We start from the raw sequence: 26,936 nt of genomic DNA, 5'->3' as shown, positions 1-26,936 counted from the left end.
CTCTGATGGACTCTTGCCATTTGCAAACAGCAGTTGGGCTGCGTCACATTCAATGTAAGTTAGAGACTAAAGGGTCAAATACCATGGTGGGGGAAAAAAAATAATCAAACAACTTTATTTCAAACAAGACTCAAGCAGCTGGCACACCCTAAGTTTCTTAGCTAAATTCTGTACCTCTGCAGCTAGTCTTTTCTTGTGTTCTCCCACTGCTTCCACTCCAGAGCTGCAAGGGCTTGCTGGTAACTGCAGAAAACACTCTTTACACACTCGATTATGACGGTTGTTATCTGCAAGTGGTTTAAACTCAGAGCATTTTGCGCAGATCACCTGCATCAGAAAGATGGTTCTCTATTATGAATCATCAAAACACAAAGAAAGTGACTTGCAGAACGGTTGTCATTAAAGCAAAATCCAGAAACCTAACGTAAGCATAAGAGAGACCAATCGAATATTTACTTTATTTACCGCAATTAATAATTGACGGTTTTGTGATCCCATGCTGTGTACCAATATATCTAACTAAAGAAAACACATGCCTTTTGGGAAATACTTTGTGATTAACACCATGCAAGTTTGTTTTTCTTTTCCTATAAGCCTTCAGGAGTCCAAAAGGGCTTAGGCTGACAATGGAATTTGTGCTTTTGAATGCCAATCATCCAATGGTCTAGGAAGGACTGATTCTGAGAGTAAAGATGGCTGACACTTCATAAATTAACTTCTTTAATTTGAATGCCTTTGCCACATCACTAAACATGGCACAACCAACCACTGTTTAACAGCAGATTACTAATAATGCAATTCTTGTTATCTCTCTGGCCATAGGGGAAGCTAATATTTGTAACGCAACATTTTAAACCTCCATAAATGTATTTCATGACTTTAGTAATCATTAATAAAACAAATCGAGGAGGTTGGAAATCCCACCCCCAGTGCAAAAAGTATCTCCTCCACAGCAATTTTATTCCAATTGCTGGAACAGAGGTTTCTTTAAAGATCTTAATTACACACTTAGGTATCTCTCTTCAGCTGAAAATTTTTCTGCAGTTCAAATGAATAATGGTATTTAAGTAACACTATTCTGTACTAGTCACATTAGAAACACTGAACTGTACAACTGAAGTCACAGTAGGCAGGTTTCAAGTCATATCAATCAATCAATCTCATTTTGGCTCTGGTGATCTACAGAGAAAAAACCCCAGGAATTAAGGTGTCAGCAAATGGCACTGGGGAAGGGTGGCCAAGTGCCTTCAGTAACCTGGCTTTGAATCTCCAGGACTGTTTTCTTTATGACTTTTCAATCAGGACAAAACAACTTTGGCACAAGCAATTCTTGACAACTCTGCTTCAGGGGAAGAAGATCCCATCTATCTTTAATATTGTGCGCCCACTGTTCATCCTAGAAAGAGCTGCTTTATGAAGTAAGGCTGTCAGGCGGCCATTCTGTTTCTGCACACGAAGCATAGGAGACAGCTCCCTCCCCAGACACAGACATCCCCAGGGAAGGCACTACCTTTCCTCTTATCCACCGAGGCACTGTGTCTGCTTTTAAACCAGCACAGACTATGCCCCTTGCCCCAGACTTTTGCTCTTTTTTTCCCCTGATTCCAGGGAGTAAAGCAACTGGAAAGATCAGCTGTCAATGACCTGCCACAAACCAGAACATCTTGTAGTTTCTGCACTGGAAAACATTAACAAATCTCTTCAACAATCTCAGCAGAAGAATTTAAAGAGCTTAGTGGATCCTGATACTTACTGCCCCACACTGCTTACAGTGGTGCCGCCTTTTAGTGATGGAGTTGAAGCTTTCACTGCAGCTCTTGCAAGCCTGTTTCTCCTTGTCTCGCTTGGATTTGGAAGATTTTCTACAGGAATCACTCTGAAATGAAAAGTACAATTCTGTGACTTTTTTCTTTTCCTTTTAAAGATTGCAAATCAACTCACAGAGCTCTCCTGCTGACCAGGAGCCCTGTGGGATTCACACCTTTTTAGGAAAGAATTCCCATCAACTCTGCTGACGGTGTGCGGTGGGTGGATGGCCCAGCCACTGGGTGGTTCTGGGGTGGTATTATGTGATCTCAGGTTGCTAAAGCCAACTCCCCACGTCCCTCTCTGCCCACCTCTGCCCTTCCTGCCACTGAGTGACTTCATCTCACAGCCCTTTGGTAAGGAGGAAGAGGAACTGGCAATCTGATCTGGTTGAAGATGTCCCTGCTTATTGCAGGGGCGTTGGACTGGATGAGCTTTGAAGGTCGCTTCCAACCCAAACTATTCTGTGATTCTATGTGGGCTTCTCAGGAGCAGCTTTCCTTCCAGCATTCACCTATTCCCCCCCCTCCACTGCAACATGACTTGGTTAAGCGAGGTAAATGCTGTTGAACTAGTGAGTGTCTTGTAGTCTTCCATTCATGGGGAGGAAATGTGAAGTTTCTGGGGGAAACAGCTTGACTGAAGAAGTGAACGGTGCTGACAGTGGATTCCTGCACCATCCAACTTCAAATGCTGAAATAAGGAGTTTCTTTAGGCTCTCTTCAGGCCCATGATGAAATATAAAGCTACTCAGGACAACATGGACACCCATACCAGGGATCTACTCTCAACTGCTCTGGGCAGCAGACACTTTCTATCATCTTGTCTAGGTAGCCAAGCAAGTTCAGCCTCTTAAGCTAAGCACCTAAGCTAGTATGCAAAGTCACTCAGAGAATCACAGTGTTTTGGGTTGGAAGGGACCTTAAAGCTCTTCCAGCTCCAACCCCTGCCACAGGCAGGGACCCCTTCCACTGGAGCAGCTTGCTCCAAGCCCCTGTGTCCAACCTGGCCTTGAACACTGCCAGGGATGGGGCAGCCACAGCTTCTCTGGGCACCCTGTGCCAGCGCCTCAGCACCCTCACAGGGAAGAGCTTCTGCCTAAGAGCTCAGCTCAGTCTCCCCTCGGGGAGGTTCAAGCCATTCGCCTTGGCCTGTCCCTACATCCCTTGTCCCAAGCCCCTCTCCAGGTTTCCTGCAGCCCCATTAGGCACTGGAGCTGCTCTAAGGTCTCCCCTTCAGGAGCCTTCTCTTCTCCAGGCTGACCCAGCCCAGCTCTCTCAGCCTGGCTCCAAAGCAGAGGTGTAATTAAACTCAATTGTACAATTTTCTGATAAAGTGAAGACCATGAACATCACAATGTGCAGTTTACAAAAATACAGTTTCACAGAAAACTTCAAGCATACTGCCTGCTTTTTCTCTTTTGTTAAATAAATAAGTATCATTCCCCTTCCTAATCAGGATGGCTGTGTGCAAGGGAACAGGCAACCCAGGGCACCCACAGCCAGGCAGTGTCTGCTTGGAGACACATGCCCCCAGGATGTGGCTGCATCATGTTCCTCTGGCACAACTCCTTCATGAGAAGAGGTTTGGTAACTTCATTTTTGATTGCTTGGCATGCTCATTTAACACACTACTGGGAGAAGAAACATTTCTGTAAGTTAGAAGAGAAGAGATATTTCACAGTTTTTCTGAAGATCAACCAGGTGACGACAGGCCCTTTGTTACACAGATTCTGGACTCCTTGACAACCCCCCTTTCACTGTAAAGTACTAGCACATACTAAGTCACAGCTTAAATCCACTTGAGAGAGAACAATTCGCTCAACACATTTCCCCTTCTTCAAAGCTTTTCGTTAACACAGGATGTGGGCATGCGGGGGTGTGAGGGAAAGCAGCAGCAATTAAACTGAGCAGAGGTTGGTGGCACCAGCATTAGGGAAATCTTGCCACTCTAAACTCTCCCCTCAGTGGTTACAACTAACCTGCGGCAGTCACTCAAACAGGCTTTCAGGCCAATTAAGAAAAATAAAGTATCAGTTATAAAAGCTGAGACCTCAATCCTGTCTTTCAGCCTCCCTAGGTACAGAGGAAAGCTCACTGTTTTTCAGCAGAGCTGCTGAAAGCACCTTGGCTTGTAATGTCATTACACACCAAACCCACACTAATTACTTCTAATTGGATTGGCTCTTTTAATTTTCATTATCTTCTCTATAGCTGCAATAGCAATGTTTCAAACCTGTATACAAGTACATAGGATACACTGGAATCCAGCCTGGGAAAGCACAGCCAGAAGGATTTGTTCATTCAGGAAAATCACCACAGCCCCGTACAGCCACATGCTAATTGCTCAGCAAACCAGAATTCCTGTAAATCTGAGCCTTCCCCCCCAAAAAGAAGCTGAGTGCAGAATTTCACTTTTCTTGTGAAGAACCAGATGTAACCAGTCCCACTGGAATTACACTAACCGAACAATGCCTTGGATCAATCACCGGCACAAATGTTCCTCTCAGGAACAGACTCCTCCAAAGCAGGCATGTAATTAAGGCAATTTGAAAAGCTTTTACTGATGAGCAGCAACCTAGAGAGTAACTTTGTTATTTATATCATACATACAGGCTAAAGTCAGCCATCTCTCACTCTGATTTTTATACCAATGCTATTAATTGTTTTAGAAGACTGATTTTCCTTCCAATGGCTAGGGATGGGTTCCTCTTCAGTTCTCAGATCAGAGCATTTCCTCACTGGTCAACCTATTTTTTCTCTCCTTACTAGAATTTGCATATAGCAGAACAAATCATTTGATTCTAATGGTAACATCACCACTAGTCTTGCTGGAATGGCAAGGGAGTAAATGAAGACACCATTTAGCCTTGTGAGATGTGACTGGAAGATAATGCCTGTAAATGCTAAACAAAACTTTTTTTTTTTTTTTTTTGCTTTCAATTGACACCTACATGTGCCTGCACAGGAAAAATACTGAAGTTCCTCTAACATAAACTGAATGTACTGATTCATGTAGAAATTGGTTAATTTTTTGTACTTCAACAGGAATATCCATCATCTCATCACCCACATGCATATTTCTATAACACAGGTAAGACTCCAGTTGAACACTTCCTCTAATGGATCTTGTATTTGACTTCCTTCTCAATGTGAAACAGCCTAGACAGTGTTCACTAGCACAAATCCACAACCGGAATATTTAACAAAGGAAAGATAGCAGAAAGGCCAAGGTTTGTTACGAGTTACACACAAGCTTTTCTTTCAGAGGACTGTATTTTAACTTGTGCTGTAGCATACAATAAGCATTTAATAGTAACTTCATTAATCAAAAAAGGCCCTGTATAAAGAGGCCTTTAGCATTTGATGAATACCAGAAATGTTTCATAACATTTCTCAACATTATGAGAACACAGTGAGAAACAAGAGTTTGAAACACTGCTATTGCAGCTGTAGAAAAGATAATAAAAATGAAAACAGATTTTCTTTATTACTTGGCAAATTCCAATGAGGAATTATGTAAGAATGACTTACTCAGTATTATATTATTTAACTGTTGACACTGGGAAAGAATTAAGCAGTCCTTAGCTTTCCATCCCTATGAAACCATGGGACCCCGCTACACAGGGCCTAATCCCACCCAGCAGTGGCTCAGGTTGACCTTGCCACATACTCTACCTATCAAAGAGAGGCTTTTGTAGAAAACAAGGACATGCATTGTCATTTATAAACCTTGTTCATCAAAGATAAATGTAACAGTCACTTGGCATCTGGGTCCTCTATTACACAAGCTACAGTATTTACTGTTGATGTATGTTAAGAGGGAAGTACAAAGCTGCCTTACCTTCAACTATCTTAATACTAATGCACTCAAATCTTTCTTCCTGTACACAGCTCTGTTTTGAACCTGGTGAACCTGACACGAAAAAACACTTGCGTAAAATCAAGTTCAGAGGCAGGATCTACAATAACTTCTTTCAGACTGGGTTGTTTTGACCACTATTGTGCTTTTACCCTACAGCTGTATTTAACTCTTTAAATCTTAACAGTTTCCTCCAACTTTAAAATTTTGGTGGAAGAAGTGTATAGACCTCAATGAGAGGTACAACTCCTACCTAGACCTAAGTGACTGCAAGGCGAAGGCCTGTGGTTGGCCTGCTTGATGAACCACTGGAGCCTTCATTTGCTTCTGAAAAGGGGAGAGGAAACACCGAAGGGCTGGAAGAAAAAGCAAGAAAACCAGTGGGCTCAGGAGACTGTTTTTCTGTGGCTTATGACTTGCTTTATTTTTCATCCTGTCTGGGACAGGAAGTAAAAATGAGGCCTAGATGCTGCACATGCAATATAGACACACTGAGAGACACTTCTATATGCAGATGCATGAGAAACAAAGACATTTTAAATATTTTTCTTCTCATTATCTTTATACTGCTGTGTAGTTTCCATTTACAAATTACATATTTGGAGACACCTGCAACAGGGCAGAAAATCGACAGAGGCTTCTGGAAATCACAGAATCCCAGACTGGTTTGGGTTGGAAGGGACCTTAAAGCTCTTCCAGCTCCAACCCCTGCCATGGGCAGGGACCCCTTCCACTGGAGCAGCTTGCTCCAAGCCCGTGTCCAACCTGGCCTTGAACACTGCCAGGGATGGGGCAGCCACAGCTTCTCTGGGCACCCTGTGCCAGCGCCTCAGCACCCTCACAGGGAAGAGCTTCTGCCTAAGAGCTCAGCTCAGTCTCCCCTCTGGCAGGTTCAAGCCATTCGCCTTGGCCTGTCCCTACAGGCCCTTGTCCCAAGCCCCTCTCCAGGTTTCCTGCAGCCCCTTTAGGCACTGGAGCTGCTCTAAGGTCTCCCCTTCAGGAGCCTTCTCTTCTCCAGGCTGCCCCAGCCCAGCTCTCTCAGCCTGGCTCCAGAGCAGAGCTGCTCCAGCCCTCGCAGCATCTCCATGGCCTCCTCTGGCCTCGCTCCAACAGCTCCAGGTCCCTCTTGTGCTGCTGCACCAGAGCTGGATCAGGGCTGCACGGGGGGTCTCCCCAAGGCACAGCAGAGTGGCAGGATCCGCTCCCTGAGCTGCTGCTCACACTCCGGGGGTGCATCCCAGCACACGGGGGGGCTCTGGGCTCAAGCGCACACTGAAGCCGGGTCATGGGGAGCTTCTTGGCAATTCAGCTCCCCCAAGTCCTCCTCAGGGCTGCTCTGTCCAGCATGTGTTTGTGCTTGAGGCTGCCCTGACCTAAGGGCAGGACCTTGCACTTGGTCTTGTTGAACTCCATGATGTTCACATGTTGCCACCTCTCCAGCCTGTCCATGCCCGTCTGGATCCCATCCATTCCCTCCCAGGTGTTGACCGCACCACACAGCTTGGTGTCATCAACAGACTTGCTGAGGGTGCTCGATCTCACTTTCCATGTTGAACAGCACCGGTCCCAGTACCAGCCCCTGAGAAACTCCATTCATCAGTGATCTCCACTTGGACATCAAGCTGATGGTAACAGCCCTTTCAGTGTGACCACCTTAAGGGGAACAGAAGGCCCCATTTGCCTGCCTGATAAAACTCACTGCTGCCTTCCTGGCGCCAGAATGAGGAACGTCACCAGAAAACTCACTCATCTGGTACATCCCTGTGGCTACTATCCTTTATTAGCCTTCTAGGTGAGCAATGAAGAAATCTCTTCAAGAGGCATGAGGAGACTCAAGAAGGACTTCAGGGCATTGGGGGGTGACTGGTTCAGGATTCGGGAGCCCAAGTAGTGTTCTTGTCCCTCCTGCCAGTCACAAACAATGATAATAGTTACATCAGAAAAATCACATTCATTCCCAGCTCCGTGACTGCTGTCAACACTAGAATTTGGGGGTTTTTGACCATGGGTCAGTTTATGCAGCACCAGGCCTGCCAGCAGCAGATAGGCTATGCCTGTCCTAAAGGGGAAAAGGATTCTAGCCCAAGAGCTAGCAGGGCTCATAGAGAAGGCTTTAATCTAGGTTTGAAGGGGAAGAGGATAACACCAGTCTCTCTAGAAATGAACCAAGGGTAGCGTGCCGCTGCTGGAGTCCAGATGCACAGGGCAACTTAAATGCATTTATGCCCATGCCCGCAGCATGGACAACAAACGGGAGGAACCAGAAGCCATTGTGCTTCCAGGGAAATCATGACATAATCAGCATCACAGAAACATGGCGGGATGTTTCACATGACTGGAGTGCTGCAATGGATGGCTACAGGATCTTCAGAAGGGACAGACAAGGAAAGAGGTGGTGGGGTTGCGTTGTACAGTAGGGAGCGCATCGACTGCCTTGAACTCAGTGTTGTGAGTGAGAAGGTTGAATGTTTGTGGGTGAAGATCGGGGGAAGGTCAACCAAGCTGGTATCCTGGTAGGAGTCTGTTATAGACCACCCAGCCAGGATGAAGCTGTGGATGAAGCGTTCTTCAAACAGTTGGGGGAAGTTTCACCATTGCTTGCCCTTGTTCTCATGGAGGACTTCAACCTACCAGATGTCTGCTGGAAGCACAACACAGAAGAGAAGAAACAATCCAGGAGGTTGTTGGAGGGTGTGGAAGATAAATTTCTGACCAAGCTGGTAGTGAGACAACTAAGGGAGATGCCTGGCTAGGTTTGGTGTTGGCAAACAGAGAAGGACTGGTGGGTGAAGTGATGGTTGGGGCCATCTTGGGCAAAGTGATCACGAAATGACTGAATTTTCAATCCTTGGAGAAGTCTGGAAGAAGGTCAGCAAAATCTCTACCTTACACTTCTGGAGGGCTGACTTCAGCCCGTTTATGATGTTGGTTTGCAGAATTCCCTCAAAAACATTACTGAATGACAAACGGGTCCAGGAAAGCTGGACGCTTTTCAAGACTGAAATCCTTAAGGCGCAGGAGCAGGCGGTACCCATGTGCTGAAAATCAAACTGGTGGGAAAGACCAGCGGGGCTGACCAGGGAGATTGTTCTGGAACTCAGGAAAAGACAGTTTATCACTTGTGGAAGAAGGGACTGTTACCCCATGAAAAGTATAAGGATGTTGTTAGGTTATGTAGACAGAAAGTTAAAAAGGCAAAGGTACAGATGGAAATAAATATTGCCACTGCCATAAAAGATAATAAAAAGTATTCTTCCAAATCTATTAGCAATAACAGGAGGGCCAAGGAAAACCTTCATCCTCTGCTGGATTCTAGGGAAAGCCTAGTGACTGAGAATGACGAAAAGGCTGAGGTATGTAACACTGCCTTTACCTCAGTCTTTAATAGTCACACCAGCCATCCCCAGGGTACTCAGTACCCTGATTTGGGTGGCAGAGATGGGAAGCTGACTGAAGTCCCCATAATTGAGGAAGAAATGGTTAGCAACCTGCTGCTCCACTTGGATGTGCACAAGTCTATGGGACCTAACAGTTTCCACACAAGATTGCTGAAGGGGCTGGCAGAGGAGTTTTCTAAGCCACCCTCCGTCATCTATCAGCCATCCTAATCTAGTGGGCAGGTCCCAGAGTATCTCCTTCTACAATAAGGTGACCTGCCATTCTGTATTTGGATTTAAGCATCTGACACTGTCTCACACAGTTTGCTCCTGAACAAATGGAGAACATTACCTATGGCCTGGACAGGAGGATTCTTCTCTGGATTGGAAACTGGCTGGATGGCCAAGACCAAAGAGTGGTGATGAATGGTGTCACATCTAGTTGGTGACCAGACACTACTGGTGTCCCTCAGGGCTCAGTGTTAGGGCCAGTGTTTTTTAATATCTTCACTGATGATCTGGATGAGGGGACCAACGGCAACCTCTGTATATTTGGAGACGACACCAAGTTGGGTGGGAGTGTTGATCTGCTGGAGGGTAGGGAGTTCTGCAGAGGGATCTGGACAGGCTGGACACATGGGATGTCACCAATCGGATGACGTTCAACAAGGTAAAGTGCCAGGCCCTGCACTTGGGCCACAACAACCCCATGCAACACTCAAGGCTTGGGAAGAGTGGCTGGAAACTGCTCATGGGAAAGGAGCTGGGGGAGCTGAGCATGAGCAGCTTGTGCCCAGGCAGCCAGGAAACCACCAGCATCCTGGCCTGGATCAGCACCAGTGCGGCAGCTGGGCCAGGGCAGGGATTGTGCTCCTGCACTGGGGACTGGTGAGGGTACACCTCGGATCATGTGTTCAGTTCTGGGCCCCTCACTACAAGAGAGACATTGAGGGGCTGGAGCGGGGCCAGAGAAGTGCACTGGAGCTGGTGCAGGGCCTGGAGCCCTGCAGGCTTCCCCTTCCCAGATGGGGAAGGGCTGACGGACCTGGGGGTTCAGTCTGGAGCAGAGAAGGCTCAGGGGGGACCTGATGGCTGCCTCCAACTGCCTGACAGGAGGATGGAGCCAGGAGGGGCTGGGCTCTGCTCCCAAGGAACAAGGGATGGGACAAGAGGAAACGGCCTCAAGCTGCACCAGGGCAGGTTTAGGTGGAGCTGAGGGTCCAGAGAAGGGCAATGGAGTGGTGAAGGTTCTGGAGAATAAATACGATGAGGAATGGCTGAAGGACCTGGGGAGGTTATTTAGAAGAGAGGGCTCAAGGGGACCTTATCACTCTCCACAGCTACCTGACAGGAGGTTGTAGTTAGATGGGGTCAGTCTCTTCTCCAAAGGAACAATGGACAGGACAGGAGGAAATGGCCTTAAGCTGTGCCATGAAAGGTTTAGACTGGAGATTAGGAACAATTTTTTCACCAAAATGGTGATCAGGCATTGGAACAGGCTGCCCAAGAAAGTGTTACTGTCCCTGGAAGTGTTCAAAACCCATGTAGATGAAGCCCTCAGTGATATGGTTTAGTGGTAGTCCTGGGGTAATGGCTGGACTTGATGATCTTAAAGGTCTTTTCCAACCTGGTTGATACTATGATTTTACCAAGCCAATTCCTTATCCACTGAGTGGCCCTTCTGTTAAAATCTGTGCCTCTCCAGTTTAGAGACAAGGATATTGTAAGGGACAATGTCAAATGCCTTGTACAAGTCCAAGCAGATGACATCAATTGCTCTGCCTTTACCCACCAACGCTGTAGCCACATCATAGAAGGCCACCAAATTTGTCAGGCACTATTTGCCCTTAGTGAAGCCATGTTGGCTGTCACCAACCACCCGATTATTGTCCATGTGCCTTAGCACAGCTTCCAGGAGGATCTGCTTCATGATGTTACCAGGCACTGAGACGAGACTGACCAGCCTGTATTTCCCCACATTTTCCTTTTTTAAGAATGGGGCTTATATTTCCACTTTTCCAGTCAGCAGGAACTTCACCCATCTGCCATGATTTCTCAAATATGATGGAAAATGGCTTGGCAAATACATCTGCGGGTTCTGAGGGCAATGCATCTCATCAGGTCCCAAGCTCTTGTGCATCTTCAGGTTTCTTAAATGTTCTCTCTGATCATCTACAGTGGACAGCTTCTTGCTCTCCCAGTCCCAGCCTTTGCCTTCTACAACTTGCTTGATGATGCTCGAGCTCTTGCTGGTGAAGACTGAGGCAAATTCATTGAGTACCTCGGCCTTCTCCATGTCCCAGGTCTCCCATTTCCTTCCAGAAGGGGCACACATTTTCCCTTGTCTTCCTTTTGTCACTAACGTACCTGATAGAGGCTTTTCTTGTTGCCCTTGATGTCCCTGGCCAGATTTCATTTTATCAGGGCTTTTACTTTCCTAACCTAATCTCTGGCTCCCCAACAATTTCTCTGTATTCCTTCCAGGCTATTTGCACTTGCTTCCACCCTCTATAGGCTTCAGTGAAATGCTGATCATATGTGAGAAATTAAATCATATAGTCTATTTTGTACTTTGTAATGCAGCAAAATTGTTTAGTATGTTTCTCTATTTCCCAATGTCATACATGCAATGTTACATGCAAGACAATCTTCCTCATGCAGGCAGCAGGTTGAGCAAAAGTTGTTCTAGCAGCGCAGTGCAGCAAAGAGGGACCACAATGCAGAAGAGCAAGCAGACTACACTTCCTGCAGCAGGTTTCCACTGTCTGGTTGTGCTAACCTGCAACACTAATGAAACCCCAGCAGACTCTTTACTAGATTCAGCAGAACCACAGGAAGGAGATGTTAGTTTGCTGACCAACACCACCATCAAGTGGTTTGCATGTGGAAGTCATCAAGCACAGAATGTACTTGTTCTCATGCCATCACTGAGATTTTTCTAAAGAGATGTCATCATTAAAGATTAGTTTCTAAAGCTGCAAGTAACATCTGAATCCATTACTCATGCTGATGTTATACATTTGCTACAATACAGCAGAATGAGATCCCAGAATCAACACTACAAAATTTGTGACTTTTTCAGCTGTACGTTTTTTTGATGAACTCCATTTTTAAATCTACCTCCGGAATTCTTTATCAAAAATATGCAACTTATGCAAAATCACTTCCTGTATCAGATACACTGTGCAAATCACTGACAACTGCTTATAATCAACTACAAAGACCTATTTTTTAATTACAACTAGAACTAACATTTCCCTAAGAAACTTGAGACTAAAAAGGATTTTTCTGTTTGTTTTTAAATACTCTCAATCAGTAGCTCACTGGGGCATCTGTAACTCAATGAACAGGGGCACTAATCACAAAACTGACTACAGATAAAGAAAAAAACGCTTAGGGCAAAGATGATGTGTGAACAAACAGTAAACAGCAAGGAGCACACTAATTACAAACACTTATTTTTAATAAGCCAGAGGTCTGGAGGAGTCTGCTGAGTGGCTCCTTTGTTACTAAAAACATCATGCTAATACTATATATCCTGTAGTATGTCTCCACAGATAAGGGGTTTTGGGGTTATTGCTTCTTCTTTTGGGGATTTTTTTTCAGTAAACTTATCTGACCCTAACGCATTTCCTGAAAATCTGTTGTTCTCAGAAGATGTTTTAGAAGGGAGAGATAAGAACACTAAAAGATAGACCTTATCGGGACTCAAAACCTCTGGCTTAACTCAGCAGCAGTCACAGGCGTGTACAGAGCAAAATGAAAGAATACCTTTAAAAGCATATTTAGCTTTTGCAGCAGGCAATCACTTACAGGCCAGAGGTGTATGAAAGTACAATAATCTCCCCCTCTGTATTGGCAGAAACATGAAAAGCACACTATGAAAGAAGTGTTAATCAAAATCCAGTTCTGGAGATGAGATCCCGAGTTACACAATATGACAGCATTAAGCAGGCAGGTTTCCTCGCCTCTCCTTGCCCACCCTCCCGCCAGCATTCCCTGGAGTTCCGTATCAGAACTGAAAACCAAACAAACACAAACCACAACAGAAACCCCCAACACTACAAAAGTACCAACTGGCTTTCCTCCAGCTGGGTACCCTGCAACTAGGCTCACACACCCATGCGGCATTAATCTGCAACAAGAGGATTTCAGTGCACTGATGCTACAAACTGTAGCTGTGGGTGTAACGTAGCCAAGATGTTAAGGACAGCACAGCTGCAGCAACAGACAGCAGAATACACGCCAGCACACTGAGGTAGCTCTGGGCTTTTTTCCTGCTATAAAAGAAAAAGAACCACCCACCCGCCCTACTCTACCCAAAGCATTAGCTTCAGATTACTGACCCCTCCAAATGCACCACCACCATCTGCTCCTGGCATCGATTCCACCGAGCTGGTGCTTGCTATCTGAGGGAAACAGAATGACACAGAACAATTTCAACATGGACATTCCTCCTAAAAGATACTAAACGCTAAAAAAGAAAACATGGCATCATTTGCTTTTAGCCCCTCATCCATTTGCTTGTGAATATACTTTAATTGCACATGTTCATAGCCACCCTCCAGTGCTGGGTTGACTACGAAACAGGTGACTTTGCAGATGGCACTGGATTGCCAAGCCTGCTCTTCCCTGCAGCCTGTGCCTATTCCCCACAAGCACCACAGAACATAAACAGCCACGTTTTGAAATTCATGTCAGCCCTACAAGCCAAAGGAGCAGGTGCTTTGCGTAGTCAATGCATTCTGAGGAGGAAGAGTATTTACTCCATTCAAATGGAGTTAAAAAGTTAAGCTTTTCTTAAATGCAATACAGTCTCTTACTAAACGCAAACTGGCACATATATGTATTCAATACATATAAAGGGCAAAAAACAAGCTTATGTACATCAAAACCATAGGCTACATCCTAGAAGGAAAACCATCTTATCTGTCATTAATTTACAAGGAGTTTTCTAGTTTACAGGTGATCTCAAAGTATTAGACTCTTTATGATCAATTTTCCTGTTATTCCCATAGATCATTCTTACTCTGCTAATCAGAGAACATCTCCTATATCAAGGTTACCCAAATCTCCAGTGCATTTCTGCCCTTTGTTCCATTTGAAAGCAAAAGGGTTTAATCTGTTATTAGAAACAATCTGAACTGTAGCTTTGAGTAAGTGGCCAAATTGAAAAGCTACTCATTCCGACACCTAATTTATCTATTTATATGCCAATACAACCAATTGAATCTGGAGAACAAGCAAATGCATTCCCTAAGACTAGGGCTGTGCCACCCCTGGAGCACTTCCTCAGGAAATGCAACTTAATTAAAGGAAGCATCATGTACTGAACTCTAGCAAATTATTTCTGCCTCCACACAAAACCAGCAACCCGATGGGCTTCACATTATCTATTCTCCAGTCCTGGGGAAAGGGGCTTCCTTCCATGGGAATCCTAATCAATCCAGGTATTTAGACGTCTCTGTCTAGTAATAGGACATGTGTGTGCTGTGACACTGGACTTGGGAAGGGAATGAAAAAGAGGAAAGAAAATGAGGTCTGAAAGAGAGATGAAGAAAACTCCGAGCAGGTTTAGGGGAAAGAGTAAATATTTTTAGTTGCCCATTCAGATCCTCATGCCCTTTTAATATTTATTTGGAATAATGTGCCAAAAATCAGATACCCTCTACTCTTAACCTGGAGGAGATTTCAAAAGGGTTTCTCTGAACTACCCCAGACATAAGTGGAGGAACACAGACAGGGGTGGGAAATCATGATGATTTAACAGGATCTAAAAATCATGATTTAACCAACAGAAGCACACCTACGCCTCAAATCTCTGGGATGGCACTTCCACAGAGCTCAGCTCTCTGTGGCACTTTTCCTTGCCAGCTTTCTAAGAATACACAAACTGGGTCCTTCCCCCACACAAACCTCCAACTCTTCTAATATCAAGCAGTAGTAAAAGAGGTCCTCTTCCTCGAGAACATTTGTAGATGGGTTTAAAAAACCCCTTCACATACCCTCGAAATGCTACAGGTGAAAATGGAAAACAGGGAAATGCGTGCTCTCCTTCTGAAGCAACTAAGCCAGAAAAGGACCCTGAAGATTCCTGACTGGACTTCATTAAATAAAAGGCCACTGTCACAGTCACCCTGCCGGGGCTACCTGGCAATGACACCAAATATTCACCTCTTCACAGGTGGGAGGTTATTAATTGCTATGCATTATTGTATAGGCATAATCTTAAGACTCAAATGTCAGATCCCTGCACCTCCAAGAAACCACGTCTTCTGGAGGCAAATTTCAGGCTGAAGACCAACCCTTAATGCTTGGATGAGCTTATGTAAATCAGCAGGGAAAACAAAAGCATGCTAAGAGTTGCATGCAAAGTCATGCACTGGTCATGCAGCTAAAATAACTCATAAGTACTGTAATGTATCAAATGTGCAGCCAAGGAGAGAAGAGCAATTTGGCTATTTTTCTATGGGCTTATTAGAACCAGAGTCCAATTTCTAGAAGCTGTTACAGATCCAGGCTGGAATCCCTGAGTGCGTATCTATTTCTTGAGTCATGAGAGCAAAAAAGAGAAGATTACTGTCATTGTTTCTCTAAAGCACACTGCCCAATATTCCATAAAGATGACTGAACATCTCTGGTGGATGCTCCCCACTGCAGCATATTGCTACCAAGAGCACTTTCAGTATTTGTTCAGTTTTCATTACAGAACTAGCTTTATCTCTGTTTAAGCGACAGCAATTCTGACAGATTTACCCATGGCATCACTTTTCAAAGCTCATTACCCAGATAAGATAATATCCTAAAAATGCAGCATTCTGGCAGAAGAGAAATTAAGGTGTGCTCTGCATTAATAGCCAGGAGATAAACCAGACTTCTGCTCTACCTGACCATCATGAACCAGTAGAGCATAAACATGTGGCTACACCATTTACACAGAAGCAAAATCGAACAGAATTTACAAAGCAAGATCGAACAGGCACCATGTCTTAACTGGATAGAAAGAAGTGTGCTTACTAGTTTGCTTATTAGCAAGCGGTAACTTTTTGATCAGAGCATCCTGGTTCTGAAGGCAGCCCTGAGTCAAAAGCAGAAGCATGAATTGATTATTTTCCATCTTTTAGCCTATTGTTTTTATCTGATGAGTAGCTGATGATCAAGCTAGGCCATATTCTCAAAAAGACTCATTGCTGGCTGCTATCAGTAACAGGATCGTTTGCTGGTTTGTGACGGAGTTTTGTGATGATCTCCGTTGTCAGTCTGATTAATGCTGGGATGAGAGGAATATCTGACATCTCTCCTGAGCCCCCTGGGAAATCAGCTGGATAAAAATCCAGACTTACTGAGTCACTGAAGGGAGAGGTTTCTAAATGCTTAGCCACCAAAAAAAAAAAAAAATACATGAGGAAGATAAAATGACCCCCAAGTTTAACTCTGCAGGTGGTCCTTCTCTCCCCGCCCTCCAAGATCGACCACGTCTGACCACCAACACACATCACAGTGCAATACACTGCAGATGCAGAGAAACCATTTAAGACTATTCTGCATATTTAGTTGAAGAGTATCCTTCCTGAAATATATTTATTACCTGTAAGACAGGAACTTAGATGATCTTTAAGGTCCCTTCCAACCTTAATCATGCTATGAATCTATGATTTTAAGATCCTTTTAAAAAGCATCAATTTCCTTTCAACTGTTTAAATAATAATAAAAAGAAGCAATCCCAAAATGTGTCTTTGAGGAGATGAGGAAAAGTAATGAACAAAATCTCCCAGGCGTACAAACGTTCTTCCAGACAGCCAATCACTCATAACATGGAAGAATTACATTTGTTATGCTAAATTAGCCAGTAGTCTGGAAAAAATGACCAATAGGTCTCTTGCACTGAATTACCCTGGGTAATTTATTCCATACCTGCATGGCTAAGTAACTATGGCTGATATGTAACTGAGAGCCAGAGAAATGGAGCTGTACTGTAATGTAATATAAAAATCAAGAACAAGACTACACTATTTTAAAATTAACTATGTAAGTCTACTTTAACTGTTGGTAAAACTGATAGCAAAGAAGGAGAATTAAAGCACTTGTACTTACAGAGGAATCTGGAAGATGCTCCTCCTCTTGAGAAAAAGAGCTATTGAAAGCTCTAAATGTCTCACTGTTCTGTTTGTGCTTTTCAATTGTTGCTTGAATGACCTGAAACAAAAATTATAGCAAAGATGAGAAGTGTCATAAATGGAGCCTTAGAAAAATTCTCTCATAGGGAGATGGTTAGGGTTATCATTTTGGTAAAAACCCCTTACACTTGCGTACATTAAATGGAAACTTCAAAACCTTAATAACTATAGTGGTGCTGTTAACGCACTACTGCTCAAGTTCAAAACTAAGAGAGCTATGAGACAATATTCTCTGTAAGTCAGATTGCAAGAATATACAAGGCTAAGCAGATGTCTCAGTCTCATCTCTCACTGGGCTTGAGGATGGCAGGAAATGGGAAGCCATCTGAAGCACCCATACACTGCCTCTAGACAGTGGGTCAGCAGTGGGAGCCTGCCTGGGTCCACATTTCTACATAAGCAGCTTCACCAGACTGGACATCAGCTTCCTCGCACAGCTGCTTTCATGCAGAACCCAAAAAAGGTCATTCTAAAAAAAGCAGGTGCTGATTGCATGGTGATTTCCACCCATTTTGTTACGGTTTTGTATTAACCTGAATCCATTCTCTCTTTTCCTCTTCTGTCCTGTTAAAACAAAAGAAAAATACAGAAAACATCATAATTCTACTTCCAATATTTTCAGTAAATTCAACTCACATCTTCACAGCTTTATATGCATCAAGATTTTAGCTTTGCTATCCACCATTTTATAAACAATATTAATAATTATTGACCTCAACCACCACCAAAAAAATGCCAGAAAGTTTGAATTACTAATACAGTGGAACCTACAAGCACTACTGCTACTGGTAGCATTCAATGAAGCAAACTAACATAGCAATCTAACACACTCTGACTTAGAACCAACATAATCCTTGCATATGGAAGTTATGCATCTCTGGTGCTCATCTCCTGGTTTAAACCTATGTCATACTAGCACAGCCATACCCCTTAGATGGTAAATTTCTACATGAATATTCAGAAACCCTGAAAGACAGAACAAGCACCATACCTGGCCTGTAGTTCCAATGATCTCTTTTTTCCTGTTATTGAAAATGTATGAGCCACGTTTTGCTTTGCAATTTCTTGGACCTGTAAAAAGAACATGTCAGCTTCTTACCAGTCTCCATTGCTTTCAATCAACTTACAAATACAGTCATTCTGTGAAAAACTTGTCAGAAAGGATCACTCAGAATACAGTACAGAGGTACAAAAAACAAAGATTGTTTCCATAATTACTTACTTGTCTTACTACAAAACTTGTGAATCTGTTTCCACAACCCATCCCCTAAAGCCATAGGGGAAAAGGTGGCTCCTGTATTAACTAGGTGACAAGAGCAGGCTTCCAATTAAAGCATGGACAATCACCCTTTTCTAACCCACTTTTTGATATTAACCTCATAATAATCCCCCCCAAGAGATTCAAAGCTGGATTTTAGAATTTTATTATATTTCTGCTTACATATGTTGTTATGTTTTTGATTGAGGGGGAATCTGATGCTGTTGAGTGTGGAAGAATTAAAATACAGGAAAGAAGAGATGCAAACCTGCAGTCCTGCAATGTCCATCTTCTCCCGAACACTGAACTTCTGGCCTATCAGCCTCAGTTTTGGCACACAGTATAGCACCATGCTGTTAAACTGTAACAAGGGAAGATTTTAGATGAAGGGATTTCATGCATTCTGTCCATTTAGGAGTTGTGTGTTTCACTTTGCAGTTCTCAAGAAGAGATTTAAGGAGTAAGCTAGATTCACAGATCACTACTTGAGAGAAGCGGACAGACAGAAACATGTCAGCCAGTCGCTTTTGCCTTCTCCCCTCTCTTTGGTACCAATTTGGCTGCTCTGTAGGCAAATGAGAGCAACTCTGTGAGTCCCAGAAAGAGCTGGTTACCTTACATGGCAAGGTGGTCCTCAGGCAGCAGCCTCTGAGAAGAGAGGTGGGAAAACCCCCTTTGGGGCTGGCAAGCCATCAGCAAAGGCACAAGCATGGAAGAAGGAAGGAAATCCTCAAGGAAATAGCATCCAGAAAACTGCTGCTCAGAGGAAACAGTAGCTGGGCTCAGCTGGTGAATGTTTTTTGTATTCGAGAATAAGGAGATGGAAATGTACCATTTCAGAGCACAACTCTGAAAATAAGAGAGCAACAAGAAAAACTCACCAGGAATAAATATCTATCCTGCGCTGTGCCGTTCTTTGCAGAGAGTTTCTGAATGTGCCCTTCTTTAATGAGCTCATTGGCTGGATTAACAATATCCTCTTCACCACCAAGTCGCTCATAGACTTCCAAAAGCTTGTGCATCTTTTCCTGCAAGTACAAAGTGAAGTTTCGCTTCTTGTACTCCTGCTGATACAATGGCAGTTAGGTCTCCACCAGGAAGCATGGTCATATTCTGCATTTCTAAGTTAAGTCTGAAACCACAGCTATATGAGGAATGCTGCAGTCTTACACAGGGGCCTCCATGGCAAAAAAGTACCTCTGAAACAGGAAAAGCCAAAATGCTTAAATTATAGTTTTAATGTCATTCAGGCATCCTTATGTCTTCATCAAAATTCTCTATGAAGGGATTACATTTTCCTTTTCAGCAAAGCACTGTTTCCACTTATATTAAGTCATCCAAATATTAAAGTCAAAGCAGCTTTCACAAGTCAAAATAAGAAAGGTGTGTAAATCTTGCTACCGAGTTTTGGAAAAGTTTGGTTTTTAGCCACAAGCTGGACTGATGTGCTCCAAATTGCACTGCCAGCAATTGTTCAGAATGTGAAGACAGAGATCCACGCAATTACACCCAAATATATGCCCAAGCCTATTTCTAAATCATACTTCTACCCATCTATAGATTAAGCAGGAATTTCAGGTCTTACACACTCTGTTTATCACCCTTTGCCTTGAGAATTTTCACCTCAAATACACATCACACCAGTTCCTGTCCTAATCACTTCTTCTGACCAATGATTAAAAGAATGAACAACAAAAGAACCCCAACAAAAAACCCGAAACAAAACGTAACCATTAACATAAACTCACTGCAAAACACAACGGATGGTGGGAGGCTCTAGACTAAAAGCATGTAAGGAAATCACCTAAGCCCAAAAGCAGACTTCTTGCACCAGATGGGAGGATGAGCAAGACATCCCATTAATTTAAAGACAAACAAAAACCAGTGAACTTATCGAGCTTTTTTTTCAAGGGGGAACTAGAACACCAAGAGCAGTTCTGTGAAGTCAAACCTGAAATTCTTACTCAGATATTTTTCCTTCGAGTCTCTGCTCAGGTAAAACCTGAACTACAGAAGAATTCAGTGTAATAAGAAGCCCTGATTAGAGGCTTCAAGATCTCATCAGAAATAAACTGGGGGTGCAAAATTATTGTAGCAGCCTTTTCCAATAGATTTTTGTCTACTAACAGAAAAAAAAAAATCCAACACAGAAAGCAACTAGCTGGTGGCTTCATATTCATCCTCTCTGTGGAGATACTGTACATAGTCCCCAGCAAAGCAGTTATTTAGTGCCTCAAACTGGGAAAACTTCCATCAAAATCTATCCTTATCCAGAGAACACGCTAAACCCACATAGACACAGATGGTTTCAAAACCGGTTTTCATTGCAACATACTGAAAACACAGACATCAGATGGTTACTTCCCTATAGCAGCCACAGGATCTGTTTCATGGTGTCCCCACCAGCAACGGGAAGGACATAAGTGCCTGATAAGGAAGGGGACATAAACTAAGACCCACACGTGGTCAGTGAGTGTTAAGCTGGATACGTAGCATTTCAGATCAATTAGATACAAAAGCCCCCAAGGCACCTGGGTGCACAAAAGGGGTAACATCTGTAACTATAAAGTCCATTTACTTTAATAGTAATGCACTTGCTGCTCTGGATACAAAGCACATAAAGCTAACCTTCAGAATCCCCACAGTATCAGACTGCCCAGCTTTACCAAAGCTAACAGAGAGTTTGTGCGTCAGGGTTAAAGGGAAAACAGCGATGGGAGACATTACTGTGGGGATCTGTTATAGACCACCTGATCAAGGAGAACCTCTGGATGAAGCACTCTATAGGCAGATAGGAAAAGCCTCACGCTCACAGGCCCTCGTTCTCATGGGTGACTTCAACCACCCTGACAGCTGTTGGAATGACGGTACGGGCCGGCACAAGCAATCCAGGAGGTTCCTCGATTGTGTGGAAGACAACTTCCTTCTGCAAGTAATAGAGGAGCCGACAAGGAGAGGTGCCATGCTTGACCTCCTGCTCACCAACAGGGAAGGGCTCATTGGAAATGTGACGCTCCAAGGCAGCCTTGGATGCAGCGATTACAAGATGGTCAAATTTAAGATCCTCAGGACAGTGAGGAGACCATGCAGCAAGCTCACTGCCCTGGACTTCAAGAGGGAAGACTTTGGCCTCTTCAGGAACCTGCTTAGTAAGGTTCCATGGGATACAGCCCTAGAGGGCAGGGGTGCCCAAGATTCTTGGTTGGTGTTCAAGGATCACCTGCTACAAGCTCAGGAGTGCTGCATCCCAACTAGAAGGAAGTGCAGAATGAGGGCCAGGAGACCTCCTTGGATGGATAAGGAGCTGCTGAGGAAAGTTCAAATGAAAAAAGAGGCTTATAAAAAGTGGAAGCAAGGACAGGCGGCCTGGGAAGAGTACAGGGATGTTGTCCGGGAAGCGAGGGACCAGGTGAGGAAAGCTAAGGTTCAGTAAGAATTAAACTTGGCTAGGGATATTAAGGATAATAGGAAGGGATTCTACAGGTACATAGCAAATAAAAAACAGATTAGGGAGAACGCAGCCCTCTCAGGAAGCTCTCGGGAGAACTGGCTACACAGGATTTGGAGGAGGCTGAGGTTCTCAGTGACTTCTTTGCCTTGGTCTTCACTGGCAAAGGCTCTGACTGCACCACCCAAGTCTTGGAAGGCAGACGCAGGCACTGTGCCAACGAAGACCTTGGGCCCACTGTAGGAGAGGAACTGATCAGAGACCATCTTAAAAACCTGAATGTGCACAAGTCCATGGGACCTCATGAAATCCATCCAGGGGTCCTGAAGGAGCTGGCGAATGAAGTTGCTAAGCCGCTGGCCATCATATTTGAAAATCATGGAGGTCAGGTGAAGTTCCTGATGACTGGAAAAAGGGAAATATAACCCCCATTTTCAAGAAGGGGAAAATGGATGACCCAGGCAATTACAGACCAGTCAGTCTCACCTCTGTGCCTGGCAAAATCTTGGAGCAGATTCTCCTGGAAGGCATGCTAAGGCACATGAAAAACAACAAGGTGCTTGGTGACAGCCAGCATGGCTTCACCAAGGGGAAATCCTGCCTGACCAATTTGGTGGCCTTCTATGATGGGGCTACAGAACTGATCGACAGGGGTAGAGCAGTTGATGTCATCTACCTGGATTTGTGTAAAGCGTTCGACACTGTCCCACACAACACCCTTGTCTCTAAATTGGAGAGACATCAATTTGATGGATGGACCACTCGGTGGATAAAGAACTGGCTGGATGGCTGCACACAAAGAGCTGTGGTCAATGGCTCAATGTCTTGCTGGAGACCAGTAACGAGTGGTGTCCCTCAGGGATCGGTGTTGGGACCTGTCTTGTTTAACATCTTCATTGCTGACATGGACAGTGGGATTGAGCGCGCCCTCAGCAAGTTTGCCGATGACACCAAGATGTGTGGTTCGGTTGATACGCTGGAGGGAAGGAATGCCATCCAGAGGGACCTTGACACGCTTGTGAGGTGGGCTGATGCCAACCTCATGAAGTTTAACCATGCCAAGTGCAAGGTCCTACACCTGGGTCGGAGCAATCCCAGGCACAGCTACAGGCTGGGCAGAGAAGAGATTCAGAGCAGCCCAAGGAGAAGGACTTGGGGGTGCTGGTCGATGAGAAAATGAACATGAGCCGGCTTCAGTGTGCGCTTGCAGCCCAGAAAGCAACCGTATCCTGGGCTGCATCAAAAGGAGCGTGACCAGCAGGACGAAGGAGGTGATCCTGCCCCTCTACTCTGCTACCTGGAGCATTGTGTGCAGTTCTGGTGTCCTCAACATAAAAAGGACATGGAACTGTTGGAACAAGTCCAGAGGAGGCCACGAGGATGATCAGGGGACTGGAGCACCTCCTGTATGAAGATAGGCTGAGAAAGTTGGGGCTGTTCAGCCTGAAGAAGAGAAGCTGTGTGGAGACCTCAGAGCAGCTTCCAGTGTCTGAAGGGGGCTACAAAGATGCTGGGGAGGGACTCTTCATCAGGGACTGTAGTGACAGGACAAGGAGTAACGAGTTAAAACTGAATCAGGGGAAGTTTAGATCGGATATAAGGAGGAAATTCTTTACTGTTAGGGTGGTGAGGCGCTGGAATAGGTTGCCCAGGGAGGTTGTGAAAGCTCCATTCCTGGCAGTGTTTAAGACCAGATTGGACGAGGCCTTGGGTGACATGGGTTAGTGTGAGGTGTCCCTGCCCATGGCAGGGGGGTTGTATGATCTTAAGGTCTTTTCCAACCCTAACTATTCTACGATTCTATGATTCTATGAAAGCTACTGACACATACTAAATGCACTAAGATGAGGCAAAATCAAACCAAAGCAATCTCCAGTCGGGCGAATTACTGTAGGACCATTAAAATCAGTGAAAATGTGCAAGGACACCTTTTGAAAGGATAGAATTAGAATACTTTCAACATATTTAATTTAAAAGCAAATAATGAGTTTCATAAAGACCTCCATTTTCAACCCACTGGGTCGCTGGGTAGAAGGAAAGTGGCCCAACAACCCATGGTCAATGAAACACGATCATTTATGATAAAGAGAACTCAGATATCCAACTGATGTTTAAAGCCTGTACTGTACTGGAAAATTCAACCCCAGCCTGCTTTATTGAGCCTGTTGCTATGGGGGACCATTGGTCCAACCAATTCTTCCAGTCAGATTACAATTCTATTATGCAATTCCTACTCACCATCTTTCGAATGGCTGCGTTCGAATGGTTTGCTGCTGTAGATATGAGCTCCAGTGACTCTGCAATAAAGGTAGCAACAGTTATGCACTCTCCAAAATATGTCTGTTAACAACAACTTCGGGTTTTTTTCACCTCTCTGATCAGCAATTTTCCTGCAAAATTCCTGTTGCAAAAGCTTCCATGAAGTAAAGGGAACACTTTATATACACAATCACTTCTGCATGTTCAGCTGGACCATGTGCATCTAAGTGTTTAATCTTTCTCTCCTAGAAATCTAAGCAAGCCAAAGCACATAGTGGCAAAAACTGCAAACACCTTCTGGGAATCAATCTACTAAAAGTTACCTTAAGTCTCACTTAAGTCAGGTCTTCACAAACATGTTCCTAAGAGTGTTTTCCCAAAACAGGGCTTCTGTGCTGTAACATGAAGTAACATGAACCCTGTTTTGGCTGAGATCACAGACTCCAAGAAACCAATACAAGTCCATTTTTCAACAGAGTCTAACCTGCTTTGCTGGCAAGCATATGCATTTAAGGCCGTTATTATTTTCTTCCTCTGGGTATTGCAGAGAAGTCCTCCTGTATTTGTCCTTGGCCACACAATGGATTAAATAAAAATGAGATCTATTCTACCATTACAAACTCCAATATTTTGTCACTGTTTATTTGACAAAGCTCCCTTTATTCCTAGAGCTAACATATTAACCCTTTTTATTCTCTAAGGGCATTCAAAATCACTTTATGCTGTATTTGGGAATAAGTTATTCATTCAGATCTCCATTTCAACCATAGCCTTAGTTGAAAGAATCTGAACATGTAAAGAAAAAACTCCGAGATTTTAATTGTGCTTATTAGATGGAGAAGAGTTTACATGTACTTTCAGCATCTTTCCTATCTGGAGATTCTTCTGGAAGTTTCTTTAAATAGTCCTTTAGGAGAAGCTCATAGCGAGGAATTCTTTGAACTGGTTCAAGCATGTGATGTTGTAACGTTAGGTTTCCACACACCTCCTGTTTCTGTAACAGAGAGAAAACAAGCACAGAAGAGTTTGGCTTTGTAAGTAGCTAAAGGAGCATAAAACAGCTTCTCAAGCTATCATAGAATCATCGACTCATTTAGCCTGGAAAAATATCCTTAAGATATCAAGTCCAACCATTAACCTGGCACTGGCAAGTCCTCAACTAAACCATGTCCCCGAGCACCACATCTACACATCTTTTAAATGCTTCCAGGGATGACTTGCATTTACAGAGGCAGCCTGGGCAGCCTGTTCCAACGCCTGAGCACCCTCTGGGGAAGGAATTGTTCCTCAGCTCCACCTAAACCTGCCCTGGTGCAGCTTGAGGCTGTTTCCTCTTGTCCCATCCCTTGTTCCTTGGGAGCAGAGCCCAGCCCCTCCTGGCTCCATCCTCCTGTCAGGCAGTTGGAGGCAGCCATCAGGTCCCCCCTGAGCCTTCCCTGCTCCAGACTGAACCCCCCAGGTCCCTCAGCTCTTCCCCATCACACTTGGGCTCCAGGCCCTGCTCCAGCTCCGGTGCCCTTCTCTGGCCCCGCTCCAGTCCCTCAATGTCTCTCTTGTAGTGAGGGGCCCAGAACTGAACACATGATCCGAGGTGCAGCCTCACCAGTGCCCAGTGCAGGGGCACAATCCCTGCCCTGGTGCTGCTGCTGCACTGGTGCTGATCCAGGCCAGGATGCTGGGGGCTTCCTGGCTGCCTGGGCACAAGCTGCTCATGTTCAGCTCCATCAGTCAGCACCCCCACCTCCTTTCCCATGAGCAGTTTCCAGCCACTCTTCCCAATCCCAGAGTGTTGCAGGGGGTTGTTGTGGCTTAAGTGAAGGGCCCGGCACTTTGTCTTGTTGAACCTCAGCCCATTGGTGACATCCCATGGGTCCAGCCTGTCTGGATCCCCCTGTAGAGCCTCCTGTCCACCAGCAGCTATCAGAGTTGACAGGTTTCATGTGAATCTTAGTCCCATGTCTTGCATTGTCTGCAGATATGCAACAATCCTCTTTCAGATTTTGCGTGCTCCTTCCCAAGCTCAGAAAAGCTCTTTCCCTCCATGGCCCTACACAGCATTTTTCCTCCAAAAGACTACGTAAAGTCAGAAATCCCACAGAACTATAGTGCTTGCTAGAGCTTACAGCACAAGCAGCAGACACACTGCTCAGACATCCCCTCTGGAGAAGGAGTTGCCTTAAATTCTCTTTTTTTTCCTTTCCATATGACTAAGAAGGGGGTAGGTTTGAGACTGACTACTCTAACTACTACCCAATAAGGCACTGATCTGCTCTGCTTGCAATGGTGGAGTATTGCAGTGTACTTATTCTTCCTGGGTTTCTCATTTCTCCTCTCCTCTTTTAAACAGAAATGCCCATTCACTTCATAGAGATCCTATGAAAATAAGTTACTTGCTCTAAAGAACACAGGAAATTTCTGTTAGTGATGTAATCCAACCCCTGAATCCCACATCAGCGTGTTAACCACACACACGCTCTTCTCCATAGCATTCATTTTACGTCAGCACACTAATGCCACGTGTTGGTCTGTTCTACTATGAGCAGCCCCTCAACAACCATATTAATTTCAACATGTTTTTCCTCAAAGAAATGTGCTCACTTCAGGTATTTGCAATTTTCCTCATAAATATTACAGCCATGACATGCTGCTGGCTCACCCGATTCCCAAGGCAAAGACTGCAGTTAGTGAGTGTCTGAGAAAAAAGGAAAAGCTATCTTTCCAGAAATTCAGATGTAAATTTGCTGTTAAAA

General features: G+C 44.5%; 1 protein-coding gene across 9 annotated transcripts in view; it reads right to left on the bottom strand.

The window, feature by feature from the left end:
• Positions 1-26,936, bottom strand: part of FGD3 (FYVE, RhoGEF and PH domain containing 3) — a 129,619-nt gene that overhangs the window by 10,321 nt on the left and 92,362 nt on the right. For 8 of the 9 annotated variants that reach the window (XM_061357778.1, XM_061357777.1, XM_061357783.1 and 5 more), the window contains exons 8-17: positions 25,042-25,180; positions 24,166-24,224; positions 19,361-19,507; positions 18,748-18,840; positions 18,213-18,292; positions 17,755-17,785; positions 17,139-17,240; positions 13,391-13,453; positions 1,754-1,876; positions 175-327 (exon numbers count right to left, since the gene is read on the bottom strand). In XM_061357778.1, the coding sequence (XP_061213762.1) occupies positions 175-327; positions 1,754-1,876; positions 13,391-13,453; positions 17,139-17,240; positions 17,755-17,785; positions 18,213-18,292; positions 18,748-18,840; positions 19,361-19,507; positions 24,166-24,224; positions 25,042-25,180 (990 nt within the window). The remainder of the gene's footprint in view (positions 1-174; positions 328-1,753; positions 1,877-13,390; positions 13,454-17,138; positions 17,241-17,754; positions 17,786-18,212; positions 18,293-18,747; positions 18,841-19,360; positions 19,508-24,165; positions 24,225-25,041; positions 25,181-26,936) is intronic. The other variant, XM_061357779.1, reaches the window with a different exon arrangement.

This window comes from Neopsephotus bourkii, unplaced genomic scaffold (assembly GCF_033783945.1).
Source record: "Neopsephotus bourkii isolate Nb327-2 ecotype Australia unplaced genomic scaffold, CSIRO-AGI_Nbou_v1 NB_923, whole genome shotgun sequence".
NCBI classification, from domain to species: Eukaryota; Metazoa; Chordata; class Aves; order Psittaciformes; family Psittacidae; genus Neopsephotus; species Neopsephotus bourkii.
Note: the sequence above shows the minus strand (reverse complement) of the source record. Positions and strands in the feature narration are given on the sequence as shown.